General features: G+C 38.6%; 1 protein-coding gene across 6 annotated transcripts in view; it reads left to right on the forward strand.

Annotated features, from left to right (window-relative positions):
• Positions 1-21,034, forward strand: part of RUNX1T1 (RUNX1 partner transcriptional co-repressor 1) — a 140,282-nt gene that overhangs the window by 19,360 nt on the left and 99,888 nt on the right. For 3 of the 6 annotated variants that reach the window (XM_075920393.1, XM_075920394.1, XM_075920395.1), the window contains exon 2: positions 2,018-2,190. The exons of 2 other annotated variants lie outside the window; for them this stretch is intronic. In XM_075920393.1, the coding sequence (XP_075776508.1) occupies positions 2,103-2,190 (88 nt within the window). In that variant the 5' untranslated portion in view covers positions 2,018-2,102. Of the gene's footprint in view, positions 1-2,017; positions 2,191-20,889 lie in introns of those variants that run through there. One more of the 6 variants, XM_075920397.1, reaches the window with a different exon arrangement.

Consider the following 21,034-nt stretch of genomic DNA (forward strand, 5'->3'; position numbering starts at 1 on the left):
TATTAAAGATAGGATGAGGGATATAATTTTTTTTTAAAAAGAAGATGCTCAAAATATATTGTCTTGGGCAACAAAAGGTTTTTTGTTTAACTTTTTTTTCTCTCATTCATGAAAAGCAATATACTATTCAGTAGGTCTGAATATATTTGAACATTTTTATTCTGGAAAGATTATTCAATTAAAGATAGACATACACTGTTAAAAGATTAATTGTAATATTGTTAAATACAAAATATGAGATTAATGCTACAAGTCTGTCATAAGTCCAAATTTAGGTAATAGAATAGAACTATCCTAAATAGTTGCAGTGTGCTTAGGTAATTATAAAGATCTCTCTTTAAAATGTATATGATCTTCCAAACTCTGTTTACTGAAACAAGTAGGCACTAGTACTGCAATTTGAATTATAACAAGCTATTATCCTGAAGTCCTATTAAGCAATAATGTCATTCAGAGAAAATTTTCTTATGTATATATATATCTTACTACAGGCCAAATTTTGCTATTCTTGTACTGAGTGGTACCTTATTTCTTGGACAATCTGAGTGAAATCAATAGGATTTCTTGCTCAGTAAAATACTTCTCTCAGTGTGAACATGAGTATCAGAATGCAAGTGTTCATTGAAGAAAAACACCCTCACAATAATATTTTATACACTCATGGAAATATAAGGTTTTATATCAAGGATCAGTTGAAAATTAATTAATTAATCAAAAATCAATTCATGTTAGAGGATAAATCAAAAGGGAATTTTTGTTGCCTCTTAGGTAAATATGGTAACAATTATAGGGTATTGTAAACAGCAATAAACACTTTTTTTTGGTAACTGCAATTACTGCATATGAGCTGAATAACTCTAGCCATATTTCAGTGGTCATTTTCAAAATGACTTTAGGCCAGTGTCAAAATGCTATATCTAAAGTTTAATAATTGACACAATTTGGGTCCAATACAACTATTCTGATGTGCGTTGTAATTTTCATTGAAATCAACAGAAGTGTGTCTGGTAATCTGAGTCCGAAATTGAGTGTAAACTCATGAAACTACTTTAAATAGTAAACCTTTTCATTCTTTAAGGATTAACTTAAAAAGTAAGGGAATTTTCTTAAGTGCATAAGTGGTTATGGTTTCTGATGTAAATATGAATTGATCATTTGAAAATGGCACAGTGTAAAAATTTTGTGCAATAATATCCAATCCACATGAAAGGCTGGACCAGATTTTCAATTACATGCTTGCAGTTATGCCCAGACCTACATGCATGCCTAATTTATGTCCTCAGATACCTGTTATATAGATGCAGATTGAAGCATGCATGTAATCATGTGTGCCTAACTCTGAAAATCTTTCTGTCCTACCATAATTAAAAAGGACTGTGAAACACAGCAATTTCTTGGAAAAGCTGACAGTCTTAACTATAGCAATGCTAGATCTCCGTGTTATAATATAGATGAATATTAATTATGAAGTATTTTAGTAGCCCTTTCCAAGGTAGTTGGGGTGGCTTTTTAGAAATGGGAGGAACATGATTTTTGATCTCCCATCATTTGGAATCTGTTTACTCAGATAAGAACAGACAACAGTGCTGTGTATGATATAAAGGTCATAACACATGGCACATCGGTATATGAGGTAATTCTGTAGTGCATCTGGTGGACCAGGTAAAGTATATATTATTTTATCTGAAATATATTAGAAAATACCTTTTTGAGAAACAAGTTAGCGATGAGATGCTGCCATGTAGAATTATTCATTCCTTTGATCATCTCTAGAATGGACTGTTGTAAAGGATTAACTTATAAAACAGTTTTTCTACAAATAATTAATAGCATTTAAAAGTACTTCCTTATTTATCTGAGAAAATGTGGGTAATGATTGCTTTAGAGTGACAGCATTTATCTCTGTTCCTTAAAAAAAAAAATAGTCCTGCTGTTATGCAAATAAAGGGGTGTGGTGCTTCAAACTGGCTGTGATATGTGCTTCTTTTTTTTTTTTTTCATTTGTTGTTGTCAATAGAAAAGATTGATCTCTGGGCTGGTGAACGTAATATCTGTCCCAGTCAGAAAAGGAGAGAGGAAATTAGCAGAGCGATTGGTGGAGAATGATATCTGTCAAAAGAAACACTTGGAGAGCACTGAGTTTAGTGATAGGTGACTGCCGGAAAAAAGGGAACTTTGAATTTTGTCAAGGTAAGGAAAAGATAAATATTTGATTTTTATAATTTACATACCTTATTTTGAATTACCGTACCTTGCCTTGTAAACTGTAATTAAAAAAAGAAATTTTCCTCTTCTAGCCCTATATGAGCCTCCAAAAAGCATTAAACACATTTTGTGTTTCATGTTCATGGCATTGTTTTAATATAATTGGAGAGGAATTCAAGACAAATGGAAAAACAAATCAGCATTGTACTTTCCTTAGGCCCTGTCTATTCTACAAATTCAGGCACATCTGGAGGCAACTGTAATCAGGTTTGTGGACATGAGTGAGTTCATGGTGTAGACAGGATATTAGGCAAATACGTCACATGGAATTCATGACAGATTTGAATAAAAAGATATCAAGTCTGAATATTTTTCTGTTTCTGTCATGAAGTGGTTCTAGTTGTACTTAAAAATGGTATATATGTAAAACAAAACTTGGAGTTAAAGTGTGAAAGTGGCCCTGTGATTATTGTAAGTAAAATGAAATGGTGTTTGCTAAATAGTTTTCTTGAGAGCAGAATAACAAAATATTTATTAAATGAAATTTAAATAATTCTGAGTAAATAGGTGAGCTGTTCAGAATGGGAGCCTTTCTTTTGTTCAGGCAGATGGTGTAAAAGTATAGTATGCAATAAACATAGGCCCAAATCCTGCAGTCCATGGGGTCAACTCCCATTCGCTTCAAGTCTTACACACTTTAGTTTTAAATGTAGCTAAATCCTATTACATCACTTTGTATCTGAGCTATTCTCTGTCCCATTCCCACAGCTGTAATTCTTTGTAAATTTCATCCCCATTCAGAGGCCAACAGAAGGCCTTCATCACCACTTTAAATGCCTAGACAGTGTGAAGTGTTGGTGTGGCCTTGGTGCACTGCAGTAAATGAACCCTTTAAAATATTTTTTAAACAGAATTGGGATTCTAAACCTAATTTTATTTCCTAGGGCAGTCCTAAGCAAGCAAGATGCTCTCTGTGCTCCTGATGCCAAAAGCTGGCTTTGGAGGAAGAATTAATTTCCTTCTACCAGGATGTCTCCTCCCTTATATATTAAGTTTTTATTGTGAAATGAGCAGTGGAAAAATTTTCCCCACTATTCTGTAATCTTTCTGTTATGGACAGTTTTTCATACTTTGCATAGCTCTTCCTCCAATATTGTTTTTAAAATGGATTTTAAAAAACAAAGTATATGTAAAATTAAGGAGTTTCATGCTTGAAGTATACTACAGTAGCATTCTAATGGATAGTTTATTGTGGTTTATTGCTAATACAGCACACATAGGATAAATGGAATTCTAATGGTCTAACATTCCTAATTCATATTTTTGCTACATAGTGATGTGACTGGAATTTACTTCATCCTCATGAAGCCTGAATGATCTTGCTTTATGCCGACGAAGTATTCTGATAGGAATGGGAAAATGTAAAATTAATCTCCTTGGCCTTGGCCAAGCTGCTGATACTACGCCATGTGTATGTATTTATGCCAACATCTTCAGAGCTTGACAAACCATTGCAAAAGCTGCTTGCCAGCCCCACACTGCGCATGTGCAAGAGCCGTATTATGCATGCACACGCCGCCAGTAAACGGGGCGCCGGGCTGAAATCTACTTGCCACGGGTGAGTAGATTCAATAGATTGTCGAGCCCTAGACATCTTACATGAGTATAGCTCAGTGGTGGGCAACCTGTGACCTGCAGGCTGCATGTGGCTCACTGGGGCACCATCTGCAGCCCATGGAGCCTCTGGCTAACTCCACTCTCATGCATGTCTCACACACTGGGGCACTAGAGCTCTGTGCTTCCCTGCTCCTTCTCATCCCTCTTAGCACTATCAGAGTATGTGAACCATTTGATTCACAGTCTGTCCCTGCTTCTCCCCCAGAGATGGAATGCCACACATCAGCTGTTTGCAGCTATTCAAACTCTAGGAGAGAGGAGGAGAAGTGTGTAAATGTGGGGCCCTCGTGCCCTAGTGGGTGAGAGGCTCATGGGATGGCACGCATGGGGGCTGCTGGGCTGCAGGTGAAATCTTAGTGTGCCATCAGCTGTTTTAGCCCACTGAAGTGAAGAAAGGCCACTCATGCAGCCCACTTAGTATTTGTGTTTGCCCTTTTGCTGGTGTAGCTTGTTCCCCATACCATACAATAATAGCTAATCTGGCATAAGTACCTCCATACATATATATCTAGAAGTAATTGCGTATATTCTAGGGGGAGTTGTACTGCTTTAACTGTACAACTTTCTAATATAGACAGGATCTTAGTGTGTGAATCTTTCATCCATAAGCTGCTCTGTAGTTACTTAGGATATGTCTACACTGTGCAGCTTTAAGTGACACGGCTGTGATGACACAGCCCTGTTGCTAAATGTCAGTGTGTGAAAATGCTTTGTCTGAACCTTTGCAGACAAAATACTTCCACCCCAGGAGTGACTTTCACTTTGCTGGCAAGAGAGTATTCCTGTCGAGAAAGCAGCATTCGCGTTTTCACTTGCCGCAGCAAAACTTTGTTGTTCATGATTTTTTTGTATTTAAGCATCTGTGAATAACAAAAGTTTTGTCGATCAAGTACAAGTTTAGACGTACCACAAGAGAAGAGACACAGTTACTGGTGATTGTTAGATCTCTGTAAGAGCTGGGATGCTCATCAGCTCCTGAAAGTGAGGTTGCTTAGCAAGGTGCCTAAATAAATACACATGCATATGCCTAACTCTTTTTCTTCACTGATCTGAGGAAGTAGGTTTTGCCCACAAAAGCTCGTGCCACTATATATATGTTAGTCTCCATGGTCCTACAGGACTACTCGTTGTTTTTTTTAGTTCCTAACCGTAGGCACTTTAGTTTGAAAATTTGGCTATTGATCTTAAACTTCCAATAAGTTCTGGGTTTAAATTTTGCTTAACAAGATAAGTTGGCCGAGAATGGAATTGTATATCTTCTGAAGTCTAATAACAATGTTATATCATATTGCTCTAGATAACTTTGCCCCATAATGGCAATATATTTAGCCACTTTCATCTCAGCTTCACAAATGTATTTCATCCCCCAGGGTATGTCTGCACTGCCACCCTAGTTCAAACTAGGGTGGCTAATGTAGGCATTCGAAGTTGCAAATGAAGCCCGGGATTTAAATATTCCGGGCTTCATTTGCATCTTGCCGGGCGCCGCCATTTTTAAATCCCCGTTAGTGCGGACTCCGTGTCTGCGGCTACACGCGGCACGGAGTAGGTAGTTCGAATTAGGCTCTCTAATTCAAACTACTGGTACACCTCCGCACTAACGGCGATTTAAAAATGGCGGCACCCGGCAAGATGCAAATGAAGCCCGGGATATTTAAATCCCGGGACTCATTTGCAACTTCGAATGCCTACATTAACCACCCTAGTTCGAACTAGGGTGGCAGTGTAGACATACCCCCCTTAAGGTTGGAAGACATTGCCTTTTCATATGGAATGATGAAGGGTATAGCTTTCATCCAGTTGCTCATGAAAGACATAGATGGGTTTGAGACCGGTCCCTGCTGCTCTGTCTGCAACAACCTTGATAATAATGTCAACATTACAAAGGAAAAGATTTCACTTACTGGTTGATACTAGTCTCTCTATATAAAAACATTTTTCCTGTGGGACAACAGAGTGACTTTAAAGTGCTACATTGTCCTGCATTTTGCTTCAACTGGCCCTGCCTGACTGTGGAGGAGGGAGGCAAAGACCCAGGGCCAGATGGGGGGGGGAGGGGACTGGGAGAGGAGGTGGGAGGAAGGTCTGGGGTCTCCCCAGCAGTGGAAGGAAGAACTGGGGCCGACCAGGGGCAGGTGGGAGGGGCTGGGGCAGCCTCAGTGCCGGGCGGGGGAAGAGCTGGGGGCACAAGAGAAGAGCCAGGGTTGGTGGGGGGAGGGGTGCGGGCAAGAGCCTGGGCTAGCCAGCTGGGAGGGTGGGGTAGGCAGGGTCTTCCCCAACCCCTCCTCTGTGGCCGTGCGGGGGGAGAGCAGGGCTGGGAGAGCCTCAGCCCCGGGCCCTCCCCAGCCGAGAGGGGGGTTGGCAAGTATGGGGAGCAAGGGGTACAGCCCTCTATTATCTAATAAAGACAAAATAAAAAGATTAGGGCATCAAGTTAACCTCCTAAATAGCTTCCATTCCACTTACATTCTTCTTGCATTAAACCCCTTTCATTTGTGCTAAGTATGCATCCTCACTCTTGGTGTTGGTACTTCACTGTCTTTTATATATGTATTATTTTGTACTTTAAAGTAGTAGTTGCTTGCCTGCATAAATATCTGTAAGCCTACAATTTAAATAAAAAGCCTTTAACATATAACAGATGTACAAGACTACTTTGGGATGAATGTATTATAGATAGAGAACCATCATCACACCCCTTACAATCAGATTTTCATCTGTTCATGTGGTGCACACCTGTGGCTTGTTGGCATTATTCTTGATTGCAGTGTTGGAGATCTTAATGAAAAACAAAGATGGATGACAAGAAGAGACACCACGGCACTGCACACATAGGTTATTTCACTCATCATGATTACCACTGGGTCATTTTTTGAGAAGCTGTATATGTATGTACAAAACAAATCACTGCTCATGACTTCTAAAGATATGTTTTTTCTATAGGTCAGGTTGATTTGGAACCATTATAAATGATGATCATTCTGTTCAGTTTATTTTTTGAGCCAATAAGAAATTATCAGGAAGGAATCCAGCTTTTGAAGTACAAAGAAAATTGACTATAATCTATATTAAACATTGGAAGGAGGGGAGGAGAGGGGAGGAAACTTGCAGAGAAGATTTAATTTTAAGGGCAACTCTGTTCAAAAGTAGAAAGTGTAGAGAACATGTGTATGTTAAAAATATATATGTCTGAGGGCATTTACTGTATCTCAGAGTGAGGGTGATATAAAAATGCTTTTCATAGACATTCTAATTTGAAAGAAATATATTTTCAGTAATATCTAAGGTGCTTTTAAATTGATATCTTTATTAATAATTGAGATTAAACTGATTTCAAGCTCTCTTCCAAAAGATTTTCTAAGTTTGCAAAGGGGTTTTGTTTTGTTTTTCTTTCTCTCCTGATAATATACTAGGGCTCTAATAACATTAATGGGCTTGCCCCACATGGAGCTCTGAGTGTATTGTACCACTGCTCACTGATCCCAGGTCAGTGTGATGCGTGAAATCAATTTATTTGAATCTCTTTGCCTCTATAGGAATTTGGCAGCATGCCAGTTGTTTTCATTTAATGTTCTTTGTGTTCAACACAGACAAGCAGGCATGTTTTTGTATTCTTCTCTTTTGGTCTCTCTTTCAGCCAATATTCTAGTCTATGGATTTTCAAAAGAAGTAGGAATATGTTGCGCATCTCTTAAAATCATTTTGTGTAAACATTATTTTAAAATCATAGAAATGAATTCAGTCACAAAACAACCTCTGTATATACTACAGCAAACAATTTAGAAATTATTAGCTAGTAACAACAGATTTTGAATTCTTTGGGGGAGGAAAGAATGAAAACATGGAGCCATTTTTCTAGTTTACAGCTCTATATGATTTATCACCTGTTCTCAAATTAAAACATTCCCCAGTGATGATGATTAAATTGTAGTAATTTCATTTTTAAAATGTTGGCCAATGGTTGAGCAAATCACAAAACACGCGCTTTTGAAAAGTACTTTTTATTTAGGATGATGAGCCCAATAAAAACATATACATGTAGGGTTCCTTCACTCCCCCTTTGGACACATAATTTAGCATATCATCCAACTACAGCTGTTGTAACATTTATGTATAAAAGGCATGGGGAATATTGATCCAAAAGTAACCATTTCTTCCCCCCTCCTCCCTTTTTTTCCCCCAAGGAGGCAGCAAGGCTGGTGGGACTGTACAAGTAATTTAGTCTTCCTTAATTAGAGAGAAAAAAAAAGGCAGCAGCACACGTTAAGAGACGACTTGTTTTAGAGCTTGGCATTGCAGGGTGGGGGCGGGAAACAGAGAGAGAGTAGAAGATTCTGTTGATGCTCCAGGCAGTTCTTGCGGAAGTTGATATGCAGAACCATGGAGCCGCAGCACCGGGGTCAGGCTTGTACACATCAGCCCTGCTTCCTTGTTTAATTACCTGAAGAGCAAAACATCCAGGCTGAGTGTGTGTGAAAATCCAGTATCTCGAACAGCAGTTTGTTGCTCTGACATCCTGCAAAGCTAGCCCTGTCTGTTCACAAACGTCAGGGCTGGTTCCTGACAGCAGGCTATCTCTGCCAGGCTGGGTTCCTTTCATTCAGGGGGCATTGTGTGGAAGAGGGTTTGGTCAGGAATTTGAGGTTCCTGCCGGTGCTGTTCTCCCAGCCAGGACAACACTCTGGCAGATAGGCCTGATTTAAAAAAAAAAGGCTTTTTTCAGTATTTCCCTTAAAATTCTGGCATTGGTGTAATGCTGATTACAACAATAATAACATGTTAACTCATTCACCCCTGAGTTTTCAGTATTTTTCTTTATGTCCAGATATTTTTTTCTTTTTGCCTTTAAAAATTAATTTTTGAGCTTAAATTCTTGGAAGAGCAGCATAAGAATTTGAATAAGGCTGGTGCTATAAAATAAACAAACAAACCATTGAGAATTGTTAAAAATCTGCATTAGCCATCTTCTTAATTCAATAAGAATATTAAACACATTATGCTTTTCATTTCCAAAGTGCTTTGCTGCATTAATTTTATTCCATGTGAGAAATAAAATAAAGGGAGATATTTAATGGTGCATGTCAGAGCAATGGTGAGCGGCTGTCAGGACTGCCATTCTTAAAACTAATTATTTTTTTCTAGGGGTTCTAACTTAGTGTTCCATTTAAAATATAACACAATAACTTTGGGCTAGTTCCCATTGCCCTTATTCATACTTAGTAGCAACTTTACTCTGAACGTTGTCCCACTGATTTCAGTTTAGTTACCCCTGGAATAAGTAAGGTCGGTACCAAAAAATATTTAGGCACACGCTTAAACTTAAGCATTTTCCCTATTCAACATAAATAAGAATGTGAGGGTCTAGCCCTTTAATAGGACTTACTATATTTGCATGAGCAAGGTGTTGGCCAATGGTTTTGAAAACTTGCCAAAGCAATACAAATCACATACAAACAGGTAGTCAAGAGAATCATAGAATCCTAGAACTGGAAGAGACCTCGAGAGGTCATCGAGTCCAGTCTCCTGTCCTCACAGTAGGACTGAGCACTGTCAGATCATCCCTGACAGGTGAATGTCTAACCTGCTCTTAAATATCTCCAGAGATGGAGATTCCACAACCCCCCTAGGCAGTTTATTCCAGTGTTTAACCACCCTGACAGGAAGAGAGCTAGGAGCGAGCTTAATATGTAAACATAAATAGCTATATTAACTACTATTTAAGACAGAAATGGAAAGAAATACAGAGGGCATGAATCTACTCTTATTTGCTCTGGTTTAACTCAAGTGAGTTCTGTGGATTTATATGAGTGTGAGCAGATTCAAGTCCAAAGACATTTTTGTCATTTCAGATGTCTTTTCTCTATTCCCATAACTTGACTATGATTTCATTTTATTACACTGACTTTTTCCAGGATTTTTAGTCTACTCTTTGCATACCTTCCAACAATGGGAGTTTTCCTGAATAGGGACTGCAGGATTTGGTCTTTTTGGGGGGGCTGGCAACCTTTGGATATTTGGTGAGTGGGGTGGAACTTGCCTGTGTAGTAATTTATTTTTTTCAAGTATTTCATTAGGACTTCATGCAAATTTAAAGGCATACTGTGCTCTTGATGCACATGCATAAACTCCCATTAGCATGAAGGGGATTTATGTGATTCATTGAGAAGAGAGCATAGCCTTCAGTGCACATACACAGCTGCAAGTAAATGATAGTGTAATAGGACCAAAAGAGTCATTATGATCTATTGTGTCCCTAATCCTCCATCTAAGAAGGATTTGCAGGAGAGACTGTAACAAAAGAGCCGTTACAGTATATCAGATCGATAATCATGTTCTAAAAAGCTCTTAAATATGTACATAATCCCACACTTTGAGAATCAGGTCCATAATTCTTATTTACATTAAGGTCCCCTTACATTGCTATGGCAGTCTAATGGGGCATTAAAGTTGATGTGAGCTACACTTACAGCCAGTTGAAGGCCTCTTTACACTTTCAGGGTGTTGCAAAGGAGCCTTAGTGTAAATAAGAATTGGATTGTATGTGTCTACATGATTAAAAATGGATCTGTTGTAGTCAATGGGTAACTATAGTGTTTCTTTGGCACATGCGTGTGTGGGGAGGAGGGGGGAGAGAAAGTATGTGTTTATATAGATATGTATTTTTTCCTATCGATGTATAAAACTTTAAACACTTTTCTAGTTTAAATAGCACAATGAAAATAATCATAACCCCACCCCCTACTATACCTCAAAACTCCTCTGAAAGACTAGTGAGAATAAAGTAGGCCTTAGTCTCTGTCCCTATTCAGAGGCCATCTCAGAGATAATGTTCAGTCAGTTCAGATGACCCTATGGTATTAACTGGTGATAATTACTGTCTGTATGAGACTCCGCTTAATAATCACCTCTAGATTTACCTCTTGCTTCTGTTTCCAAATGGCCACAATATAACCCCATGTAGAACATATCACAATCATCTGGTTTTATCTGGATGTAATATTTAAACCATTGTCTCTTCTGTCCCTATATCAAAGATACAAAAAATGAAGTTAACACAGAAGACTAAGCTAGGAGTCATCTTCATCTGCAATGCTTGCAGAGATCACAGTCCCTTACATCCACACTATCCCCATGAAAAAGCATGTTGTAATATTCCATGAAATATCACTAATAGTACTATAAAGCAGGCGCCCGGTTCTGTGCTATCTCCATTGTGCACCTTTGTAGAAGTTAATTTGGCCCAGTATGTTAGCCAGTGTCAGATGTTGTAGTACTTAAAATGTTTAATTCAAGTTTATCTTTTCTGATGGCACATATAACATTAGACCCTGGTACTGCTGCCAGCTTCCAACCCTAGAAGTACTTAGCAAAGGAGGTAGAGAAAAAGGATGGGATCCTCAAAAGTATGTGGGCACCTATGTCCCTCTTTTAGGCACCTATATTCCAAATTTGTTTCCATTGCAATCACAAAACTCTTGTTAAATCCTAAAGGCTCCCAACCTCACTTGAGCCCAAATCTGTCAGAGTAAAAGTTCCCCAGGGCCTTGTCCAGACTCAGGGTTTTTTTCGGGAAAAGTAGCCTTTTCCCGAAAAAACTTCCCCTGCGTCCAGACTCAAGCCGCGTTCTTTCGAAATTATTTCGAAAGAACGCGGCTTTTCTTTCGATGGCGGTAAACCTCAATTTACGAGGAAGAACGCCTTCTTTCGAAAGTTCCTCTTTCGAAAGAAGGCATTCTTCAATGTAAAGAGGCCGTCTTCGAAAGAGAGCATCCAGACTCGCTGGGTGCTCTCTTTTGAAAAAGCGGATTTCTCTTTCGAAAGATCCGCCTGCAGTCTAGACGCGATCTTTCGAAAGAAGCCTGCAGTCTAGACATAGCCCGGGTGTCTACTTATCTGCTTCTGGGCATATGCCCTGTTACCCCCTGCTAAGAGTCCAGACTCTTATCTGCTGTCTAAACTCTGGAGGGACTCACGAAGTAGGCAACCTAATTTGCCACATCATTTGTGTGCAGGGCTTGATTCAGCAGTCATGCTCAGAGGTCACCTAGTGGACCGGGGTGGGCAATAATTTTTTGCTGGGGGCCACTTCAAAAATTTCTGAAGAGGCTGTGGGCCACACTGGAAGGGTGAGGCCTTGAGTGGAAAAGTCGGGGCCAGGATACTTCCGGGTTCCCCACCCCCAGATAATGATTGGTCTGGGGGTGGGGGAGCGCCTTTGCCCGTCTGCCTCCTCTTCCCCTAGGTGCCCATGCCCCTGGCCGGGAGGAGACTTCCTATGCTCCCCCGCCCCCAGGTCAATCAGGGCTGGTTGGCGGGGGAGTGTGTAAAGTTTCCTCTACTCTGTCCCTGCCCTGCATGGCACTTAAAAGTGCCATGTGCTTCTGGCAGAACGGGAGGAGTCTTCTCCTGTCCTGCCAGGAGTTTGCGGAACCTTGATGTGCCGCATGCTCCTCACAGGTTGGGACCTGGGTGAGGAAACTTCACATGCTCCTCCGCCCCCAGACCCTGATTGGCCTGGGGGCGGAGGAGCATGCAAAGCCTCTTGCAGACCTGTGAGGACCACCTGGTGCTTCCAAGCGCTGCATGCTCCTGGCAGGGCAGAGGAAACTTTGTGCGCTCCCCAGGCCCTAATTGGCCTGGGGGCGGGGGAGCTGCAGGATCTCCACAGGCTGGATCCATCTGTTTGGCGGGCCGCATTTGGCCCACAGAAGCCCTTTTGCCCACCCTTGTACTGGACTGAGTCCTATTCAAAATCCAGCCAGAAGTGGAGCTGCCCATCTTACAATTTTGCATAGCAGTTAGAACAGTTGCCTGGGATGTGTGAGAGACCCTGATCTCAGGTGGTGTTCTTCAATCAGTGAATTGTGGAATATTCGGACATGTTGAAGTGGTCCCACCCTGGATAAATAATGAAACACTGATTTCGCCTAAGGGGATTGAATTTGTGTGCTCCACCTCCCAGGTGGAGCCCTAACCACTGGATTACAGGATTCCCCCCCCCCCACACACACACTTCCTCCCATAGTGATAGAGGAAATGGGTCTGGCCCACGAAAGCTCATCATCTAATAAACCATCTTGTTAGTCTTTAAAGTGCTACATTGTCCTGCATTGTGCTTCAACTTCCTCCCATGACTGTTTTGCATAGTCTTTGAACCAGAGAAAGAAAAATATAAGAAAAGTAAAAGGAGACTTGTCCCAATAGAAACATAATTTCTTGTGAGTCACTGATAAAAAGCATTGCCCAGACCAGACTCTCCACATTGTGGTCCATGCATCATCGATGGTTTGATTGGTCACAGTTACTGGTTACCCTCTGTGCTTCCAGATGCTGAACTAAATTTAAAACAAGCTAAAAATATATTGCTTTGTTTATTTTTTATCCATGTAAGATATTATGGTAGTTGCCCATGAGACATTGTGATTATAAATGGGAAAGTTGGACAATGACAGCTCCACTAAGACTTGGTCCACCATCTGAAAAGGTTTGTGAGCCTTTGACAATCCTGTAGATAATTGATATGATACACAGAGAAAAGGCAATGCTTAGTGAACACTGATACACTCTACAGAGACTTTTTCCATGGACTACCATATATTTAGTAAGTAACATGACATTATAGCCTGACAGTTCTAAGACCCTTCAGTCTAGGCACACTGGAATAATTTTGAGGCCATAGGATAACTTTATTTGAATTACAATATCAACACTGTTCCAGTGTAGTATCATTTGAATACAGTAATAAAATACTTGGGTTTTGTTGTGAAATGCAGTGAATGTGTTTGTGTTGTGCGTGAGGTGCATGTGGTGGTTTGCAAAATGTTGCTGAAAATGACCTGTAACACAATAGAGACACACAGTGAGTGAGATAATATATTGGATCAGATTCTGTTGGTGAGAGAGACAAGCTTTTGATTTCAGGCAGAGCTGAAGAAGAGTTCTGTGTGGCTCAAAAGCTTGTCTCTCTCACTAACAGATGTTGGTCCAATAAAATATATTACGTCACCCACCTTGTCTCTCTAATATCCTGGGACCAGCATGACTAGAACTGCATTTTAACACAACAATTTTGTACTAAGGCTGTTTGAACAGAGTTTGTGCATGTTTGTTAATGTAGCAAATTGATCGATATATCTACAAAGGAGGGGGAAGAAAGGTGGTAGTCAGGATTTTCATAAAGCATTTTCTCTTCTTGGATGTGGCAATATGATCATAAATAATTTGGAGAGTTTTATATTGCTGTGTATTTGCTCCACCTGGTGGATTTTCTTGAAAGTGTTTTGATCCTTGTTAATGATAAGGAAACAGGCTTCAATTACATATTAAACATACTATGCAAAATAAGAAAACTTTTAAATTTGTATTAATAACAACACTGTAAAAGGCTGATCTGGGAAAGAAACATTAGAATCAGATATTTATCTTGACCATTCTAAGTCATTACATGAATCTCTATGAAAGCATTGGTAACAGTTTACTCTGAGTCATCTAAAGATTAGCAGTTTAAAAAAATCCAAATATCTGGCTTTTGAGGTTTTGCAGGATACCTAAAAGTTTTTTTTTCCTGCAAAGAGACATAATTAATGAGCCCTTGGGATAAGAAGTAGCAGAGCTATCAAAAGGGATGGTTACTGCTCTGAATTGTTATTGCTGTACGTTGGCATAAAATCTGTCTTTCGTTGACCTATCTTACAAACACTGTTTTCTTTGGAATTTTTAAGGACTTCTTTATGCTTTGATCATCTCATTGTTCTCCTTAGGTTATTTTTTCCTTTAGAGAGTAATAACTTGCTAACAGAAGGTGAAGTTTAGAAAACAGTGTCTCCATATGCAAGGGATTTGGAGACCTTTTTATTGTCTTTAAAAATGTCATTCATAGTCCTCATTAGCATTTACTGTTGCAAGCAAACAAGCAGAAAATGTGAAATTGGTATGTCATGAATAGCTCCACAGAGCTCTAGAGTCCTGAAATTTTGCCTGCAGTGTGATGTGGGGCAGGCATTGAGAGAAAGCTGTCCAGATGGCTGCCAGCGCAGAGCAGAGCTGCAGGTTTTTGTCTCTTGTGCTGAGAGGAGGGAAAGTTCACTGGAGCATATGCTATCACCCTTGCGTTTTAACAAAACTAACTTGCCATCAGTCAGAATGGGGAGGTGGTGACATTGAAACAAACGTTTTTAATATAATGTTACAGTCCTTGTCAAATGAATAAAATATGTTTAGTTAGTGTCACAAATACTGAGCTACGTTACAGAGAAAAAAATAAAAATTGAATTTCTAGCTAGTGGTTAAATACACTCTTCATACACAAATAATGCTTTCACATTTTCTTTATTATGAAAATCTTATACATTGAAAAGATATTGATTAGAGGTCAAAATGAGGGAGGAATTTCACCACCAAAGTTAAACCATTTTGAGCTTCAAATCAGAAAGGAGTGAATATCTTGAAAGCATTTTCATGAGGTTCCAAAATGCAATGCTCAATCCAGAAGCACTAAATATTATCATGAACAGTGCATTGATTAGGCATAAGTAATGTACTCTTTTTCTGTTTCTTTATATATGAAATAAAACTTGGGTATTTTGTTGCATCCTTTCAGAAATAACCAAAGGTCTTGTCTTGTAAAGCGCCTAGAGAAGAAATTTATGCATCAACTGTGCAGTATTTTTTTTCTTAACATGCATTATGACAATTTAAAAATTAATCACGATACTATTTTTGTTATGTATTTCACAGTAAACGTTTTGTGACGTGGGGTTTTGTAATGGCCTCAGTTCTGCAAAACATACCTATGCACATAGCCATTCTCTTGAGTACTCTTGTTAAAGTTAATGAGGGTTACACACGTGCGTAAAGTCACACACGTTCATAAATTCAAAAGCCAGGCCTGTATTTGGAAATGAAACTTAGGTCTGTTATCAATTTCTGTATTAGTGTTCTTCTCACAAATTTGAGCACTAATTTTAAAACTTAACATGAGATTCATCTTGAAAGCCAATGGGAGTAGTACTCACACTACTGCTGAGTTTGGTTCTTACTTTTTAACAAGTGTCTATTTTTATGGTAGAACAATAAAAAATGGAGATGGAAAAGGCCAATTTTGTCCAGTCTAGTGGTTATCAAACTCTGGTTCGCAGACTGTATTTAAGATTTCCAAATGGTTCCATACTTCCATTCAAAAGGTTAAAAACCATTATTCTAGTCTGTTCCAGAGCCAAGGTTGCCTTTCTCTATCTGATGATCAGAAATTCTATTAATAGGTTTACGTTCTCATTATCTGGAATTTATGCAGCTTCAAATTTTCTGGGGTCTAAAACACCTTACTTTTAAGATTCTTCATATGTGTGCATGTGCATATGCATCCCCCCACATACAAACATGTAAATGTTCCTTTAACTAGCTTCATTACATTATTCTTTTTTTAAAGCAACCTAAACAACTTCTCTCTGTTTAGCATGTGCATTCTTCAAGGCTACGTCTACACTGCATTCTTGTGCAAGAAGATATGCAAATGAGGCGAGGTGATGAATATCGCTGTGCCTCATTTGCATACCTAATGAGCCGCCATTTTTACACAAGGGGCTTTTGTGCAAGAAGGGGCTGTCTACACTGCTCCTTCTTGTGCAGGAGCCATTCTTCCTGAAAATAAGCAGCAGAACGGCTCCTGCGCAAGAGGGGTTTTTTGCGCAAGAAGGAGCAGTGTATACAGCTCCTTCTTGCGCAAAAGCCCCTTGCACAAAAATGGCAGCTCATTAGGTATGCAAATGAGGCATGGTGATATTCATCACTGTCTCATTTGCATATCTTCTTGTGCAAGAATTTGCAGTGTAGATGTAGATGGTTATCAAATCCCCCATTAATTGTCATTTCACCAAGCTATACCTATTTTAAAGATTCCACTGAATTATTTTAAGAAGCTCACAAAGCTTTCCCACTCGGGAAATATTTTTAGGGAAAGATCTTGGCATTATCTGGCAAGTGGTTTGCAACACTTGTATTTAGAGCTGCTATTACAAATAATCACATACCAACATTGGACTATTTTAATTATGTTTGCAAGAAAAGAAGTAACTTCCTCCCTCCTCCCCAAGGGCTCAGGAGGTGACTTTATCAAGACTTTTAAGTCTCTGTGTTTTCAAAATATTTAAAATGATGGAAAATATAGATTTCTGTTATACAAAAAACACACACCATGTATTTAATACAACATAGTACAGGGTTTGTGTTTTATGAAGCATTAGAGAACATTCAGTTGCCACAAGAAATAAATGTGTGTTTTTTATATCAAGGTGTGTTTATTCAGCTAGCTGTCAAACTCATGTACATTAAAGTTAGGAAAGCATCTAGAATCTCTCCACAGCTCACACATTAGGTGGGTTTGCCCTGTCAGAGGGTTGCCTTAAGAAAACACTAATAGCTTCCAGCTGGGTGGAAAATCAAAATCTTGGGAGGGTAGGGGGGACTGACAAAACACACAGATTTGAATTTTAAAGCCCAGCTAATGCCTCCATTTTTATTTACCACTCATCCATAAAAGATTATTTTCCAATATGTCAACCTCATTTGGTGGTCAGTGGTCTGAAAGTGAAAGTGGAACAAGCAAGTGGAGAAATCTGGACATGAGTGAGTCCACCCTTTCAAGCTTGTGTGCCACTTTCTGGAATGGCCTTCCCTGAGATTGAGGGGGGGGGGGGGTGTCCTAATGACCATTCATTAATGCTCGTTGACTGATCATTGAGTGCCTTCTTATTCAGTTTATCAAGTCTTGCACATAAAAAGTCAGAATAAGCATTATTCAGCTTTGTTAAAGCCAACTAGGAGTAAAATGCTCCATTTGAACCCATTTTGCCCTTGGTTTTTCACTTTGTTAATGCAGTCCTGCTTAAATGAGTGCCTTTATTGGGTCAGTTAGAATATCTGAAACTATTAATTCTCTTGTATTGAATAGCTGGTGGCAGGCCAGAGCAGATGGGGTAGAAAACTATTTGGTGGGGTGTATTGCTTTCAATTAGGATCAGTGAGGTTTCAGCTCCTTTGAATTAACTCACTTAATACCCACTGTGTGAAGTCACAATGTATCACAACAGTTTGCTATAAGAGAGGGAAGTTGAGAAGTCCTGCAGAAAAGCTTTGAGTCAAATTCTTCCTTTACTGTTAATAAAGGGCTTTCATTAACTACAGATGCATTTTTTTAGTGGACTTTTAGTCCCTGTGGGTAAATGAGGTTTAACAAAAGATTAGATGCTCTGTTTTAAAACTGTAATGTCTTAAAGGAGTGTGGTTTCATTTGAGTAATACAATACAGCAAGAACTTTCTGCAGTGCAGTGTAAATCTATTTTTGCAAATATTTGGGCTTGAAGACTACCTTTGCAGCTCTTAAAATTGTTAATTTTGTAGATGAGTATCAAATAATTCAAAATTATTTTGTGAACTGTTAGAATGATTGCAGACTAAAGTGTTAATGTTCACTGTCAGCCAAAATAACGTATCATAAGGTAAAGAAATGGAGTTAAATTTATCTGCTTCTAAATTCTAATTTTCACTATTTCTTTGTATCTTCTCATGTTGGAATTATGCATTTTCCAGATTCTGTGATACAGCAGAACAGTTCCTACACAAAAATTACCATACACACTTTTTCTCTTCCACATGAAATAAGCAGAAAAATATTTTACAGAATTATGTTGGCATTGTCTGTTAATCTTCGTTATGCATTTTGGCCCTATTCCATTTTTAGAAATGTGCAGAAATTGTTATAGCAATTTTTAAATGACTGCATTAAAAAAAGAAAAAAAAAACATAGCCAGAAATATTTATTCAGGGAGGACTGCCAAATGGGTTGCAGCCTGCCTCAGTGTATTAAATAATGAGAGGGAAAAACTATTCATGCAGCTGGCTGCTTGAGAAAATGCTGAAGTAGTCTCAGATGTACAGGCGTTCTGTTAGCCCCTTCCACAAACAGACTTCTAGGTGAGAATCTCCAGGGATACAGGTTTTGTTGACGTGGATCAATTTAAATGGCAATTACTGTAGTCAGATAACAGCTTAAAAAGGCTTTTTACACATAGAAAAGATGCATAATCACACTGCGTATGGAAGTTCAATTTTGTGATCCACGGTCTGGAGATTTACAGTGTACTGATATTAAGACTGACTTTTAAAATGGAATATCATTCAGTTTTATTAAAACGCATTGCACCTTCCACACATTACTTTCTATTTTAAAGCTGATTCTGCTTGCTCCTATGTTGATGAAAGGGTGTATTTTCAATGTTGAAAATGTTTTCTCCTTCATGCAGAATACAGCATTTTAAAAACCAACAGATACTGATTGACTGGCTTATAAACATAAAAAACAGTGAATAGTCCTGCAGCACCTTAGATACTAACAAAAAATGTAGATGGTATCATAAGCTTTCCTGGGCACAACCTACTTCTTCAAATGAATGGAGTTAAGGGGTCCAGAGTGCAAATAAATAGCAGAAAAAGAGTGTGGATGAGGAAGGAAAGAGAAGGGAAAAATATTAGGTCATCAAATGAAACAAAAAGAATGCCAAGTTCTGTAAGGTCCTCTCTAGCACAGACTTAATTGATTATTACTCTTTCCCCTGTCCCTTCTTCCCTTCCCCCATAAAGCCTCTTCTAATAAAAATGTTTTTTCTTGGCTCTCAGATACACTGAAATCCATTATACAGAACCTCATTACAACTGTCATCTGAGTAAGAGGAACAAAAAGATTGGTCTCATAAATAGGGTGCATTATGGTATTAGTGACCGAAAAGAAGTAATCACTATGAATTTTTTTATTAAACATTTTGAGTTTGGCAGGGATATGTTTGGGGCTTTACTAGTTGAAGAAAGGGTTATTGCTTTTGTTTTAGGTGCCATTAAAAGTTTTAATTTTCTGATATATTTCTTAAAGGTGACACTTTTTATTTTTTAGTAGAAAATATTCATGGGCAGAGATAGGAAGGCTGTTAGGATTTTTCTGTGTTCCAAAATAGATTTTATCAGTGTTTTGTGGCAGCTAAAGGAAGGAAAAGGAAGGCCTGGAAGCTCAGTTGTTTTTGTATAGTAGAGGCAGAAGATATGTAGGGAAATCAAGGACTTGCATAAATGAAACATATAAAGACTCTTGTCTTTATGAATCTTTTATATTAAAAGAATACAGTTTCTGAATATTCTGAAAGGAATTTAAACATACGTTTAAAAGGCAAAGAAAAGCATGTGCTTAATGATATGCCATAAACATTTTTGTTAGTAAAACAGTGAAGATTTCGCAAGTATTAAACTAGAGGAGAGCTTTTGAAAAAAATATTTCCCTTGTGGATGGATTCTTATATAAGCCTAAATGTGCTACAGAAGGCATGTGAGTCAGGCGTATGTTTCTCCTATGAGGCAAGGATGTTTTACAAAGGACTAAAGAGGGACTGCTGAGAGGAAAATAGCCAGCTTTAGATAAAGCACTATAACAAAGACTTGTAGTTTTATGTATCATGGTGTCCATTAAAGCTTAATAGGGAAGAGTGCATTGAACCTAGCCAGGCATATGTTATTCATGTGAAGGATAAACATTTAAGGGGTGTGCAAAAATCAGAAATCAGGAGGACATGATTGTTTAGCTTTTGAAAAAGCTTTACAGGGAAGATTTTGTTTTCATCCCCCATGGATCACCATGCAAGGTAAAGGAGAGTAAGCTGCAAATGTTTGGAGCATATCAATGCAGGAATCCCAGGGGGTTAAAAGCACTGTAGTAAAATAAAAGTGGTCTGCTTCTAAGTGTGTTCTATTTTACACATACTACTGAGAAGCTGACAAAGGGAATGATTTTGATACTCTGTTCACTGTGATAAAATGGCACAATAAGATGAGGGGGGGAGAAAAAAATCTTTATATCTTCTTACATATTTTGAATTTCCAGCTAAATAAACAACTATGGTCTTATGAAGCTGTTAAAATAATAAATGAGAATAGTACATTTTCCATATTTTTAGAACTGGTTCTAATAGATGCTCTGCTTTAATTGCTTTTAGTTAAAATAAAGGGTTAACTTTTAAAGAAAAATGAATAATTCAGTGTTCATCTTATCAGTCTGTATTTTACTTTCTATTCTTTGGTCCTCTGGAACTTGCTGTGAAAGGTAGAGTAAGA

This window comes from Pelodiscus sinensis, chromosome 2 (genome assembly GCF_049634645.1).
Source record: "Pelodiscus sinensis isolate JC-2024 chromosome 2, ASM4963464v1, whole genome shotgun sequence".
Classification (NCBI taxonomy): Eukaryota; Metazoa; Chordata; order Testudines; family Trionychidae; genus Pelodiscus; species Pelodiscus sinensis.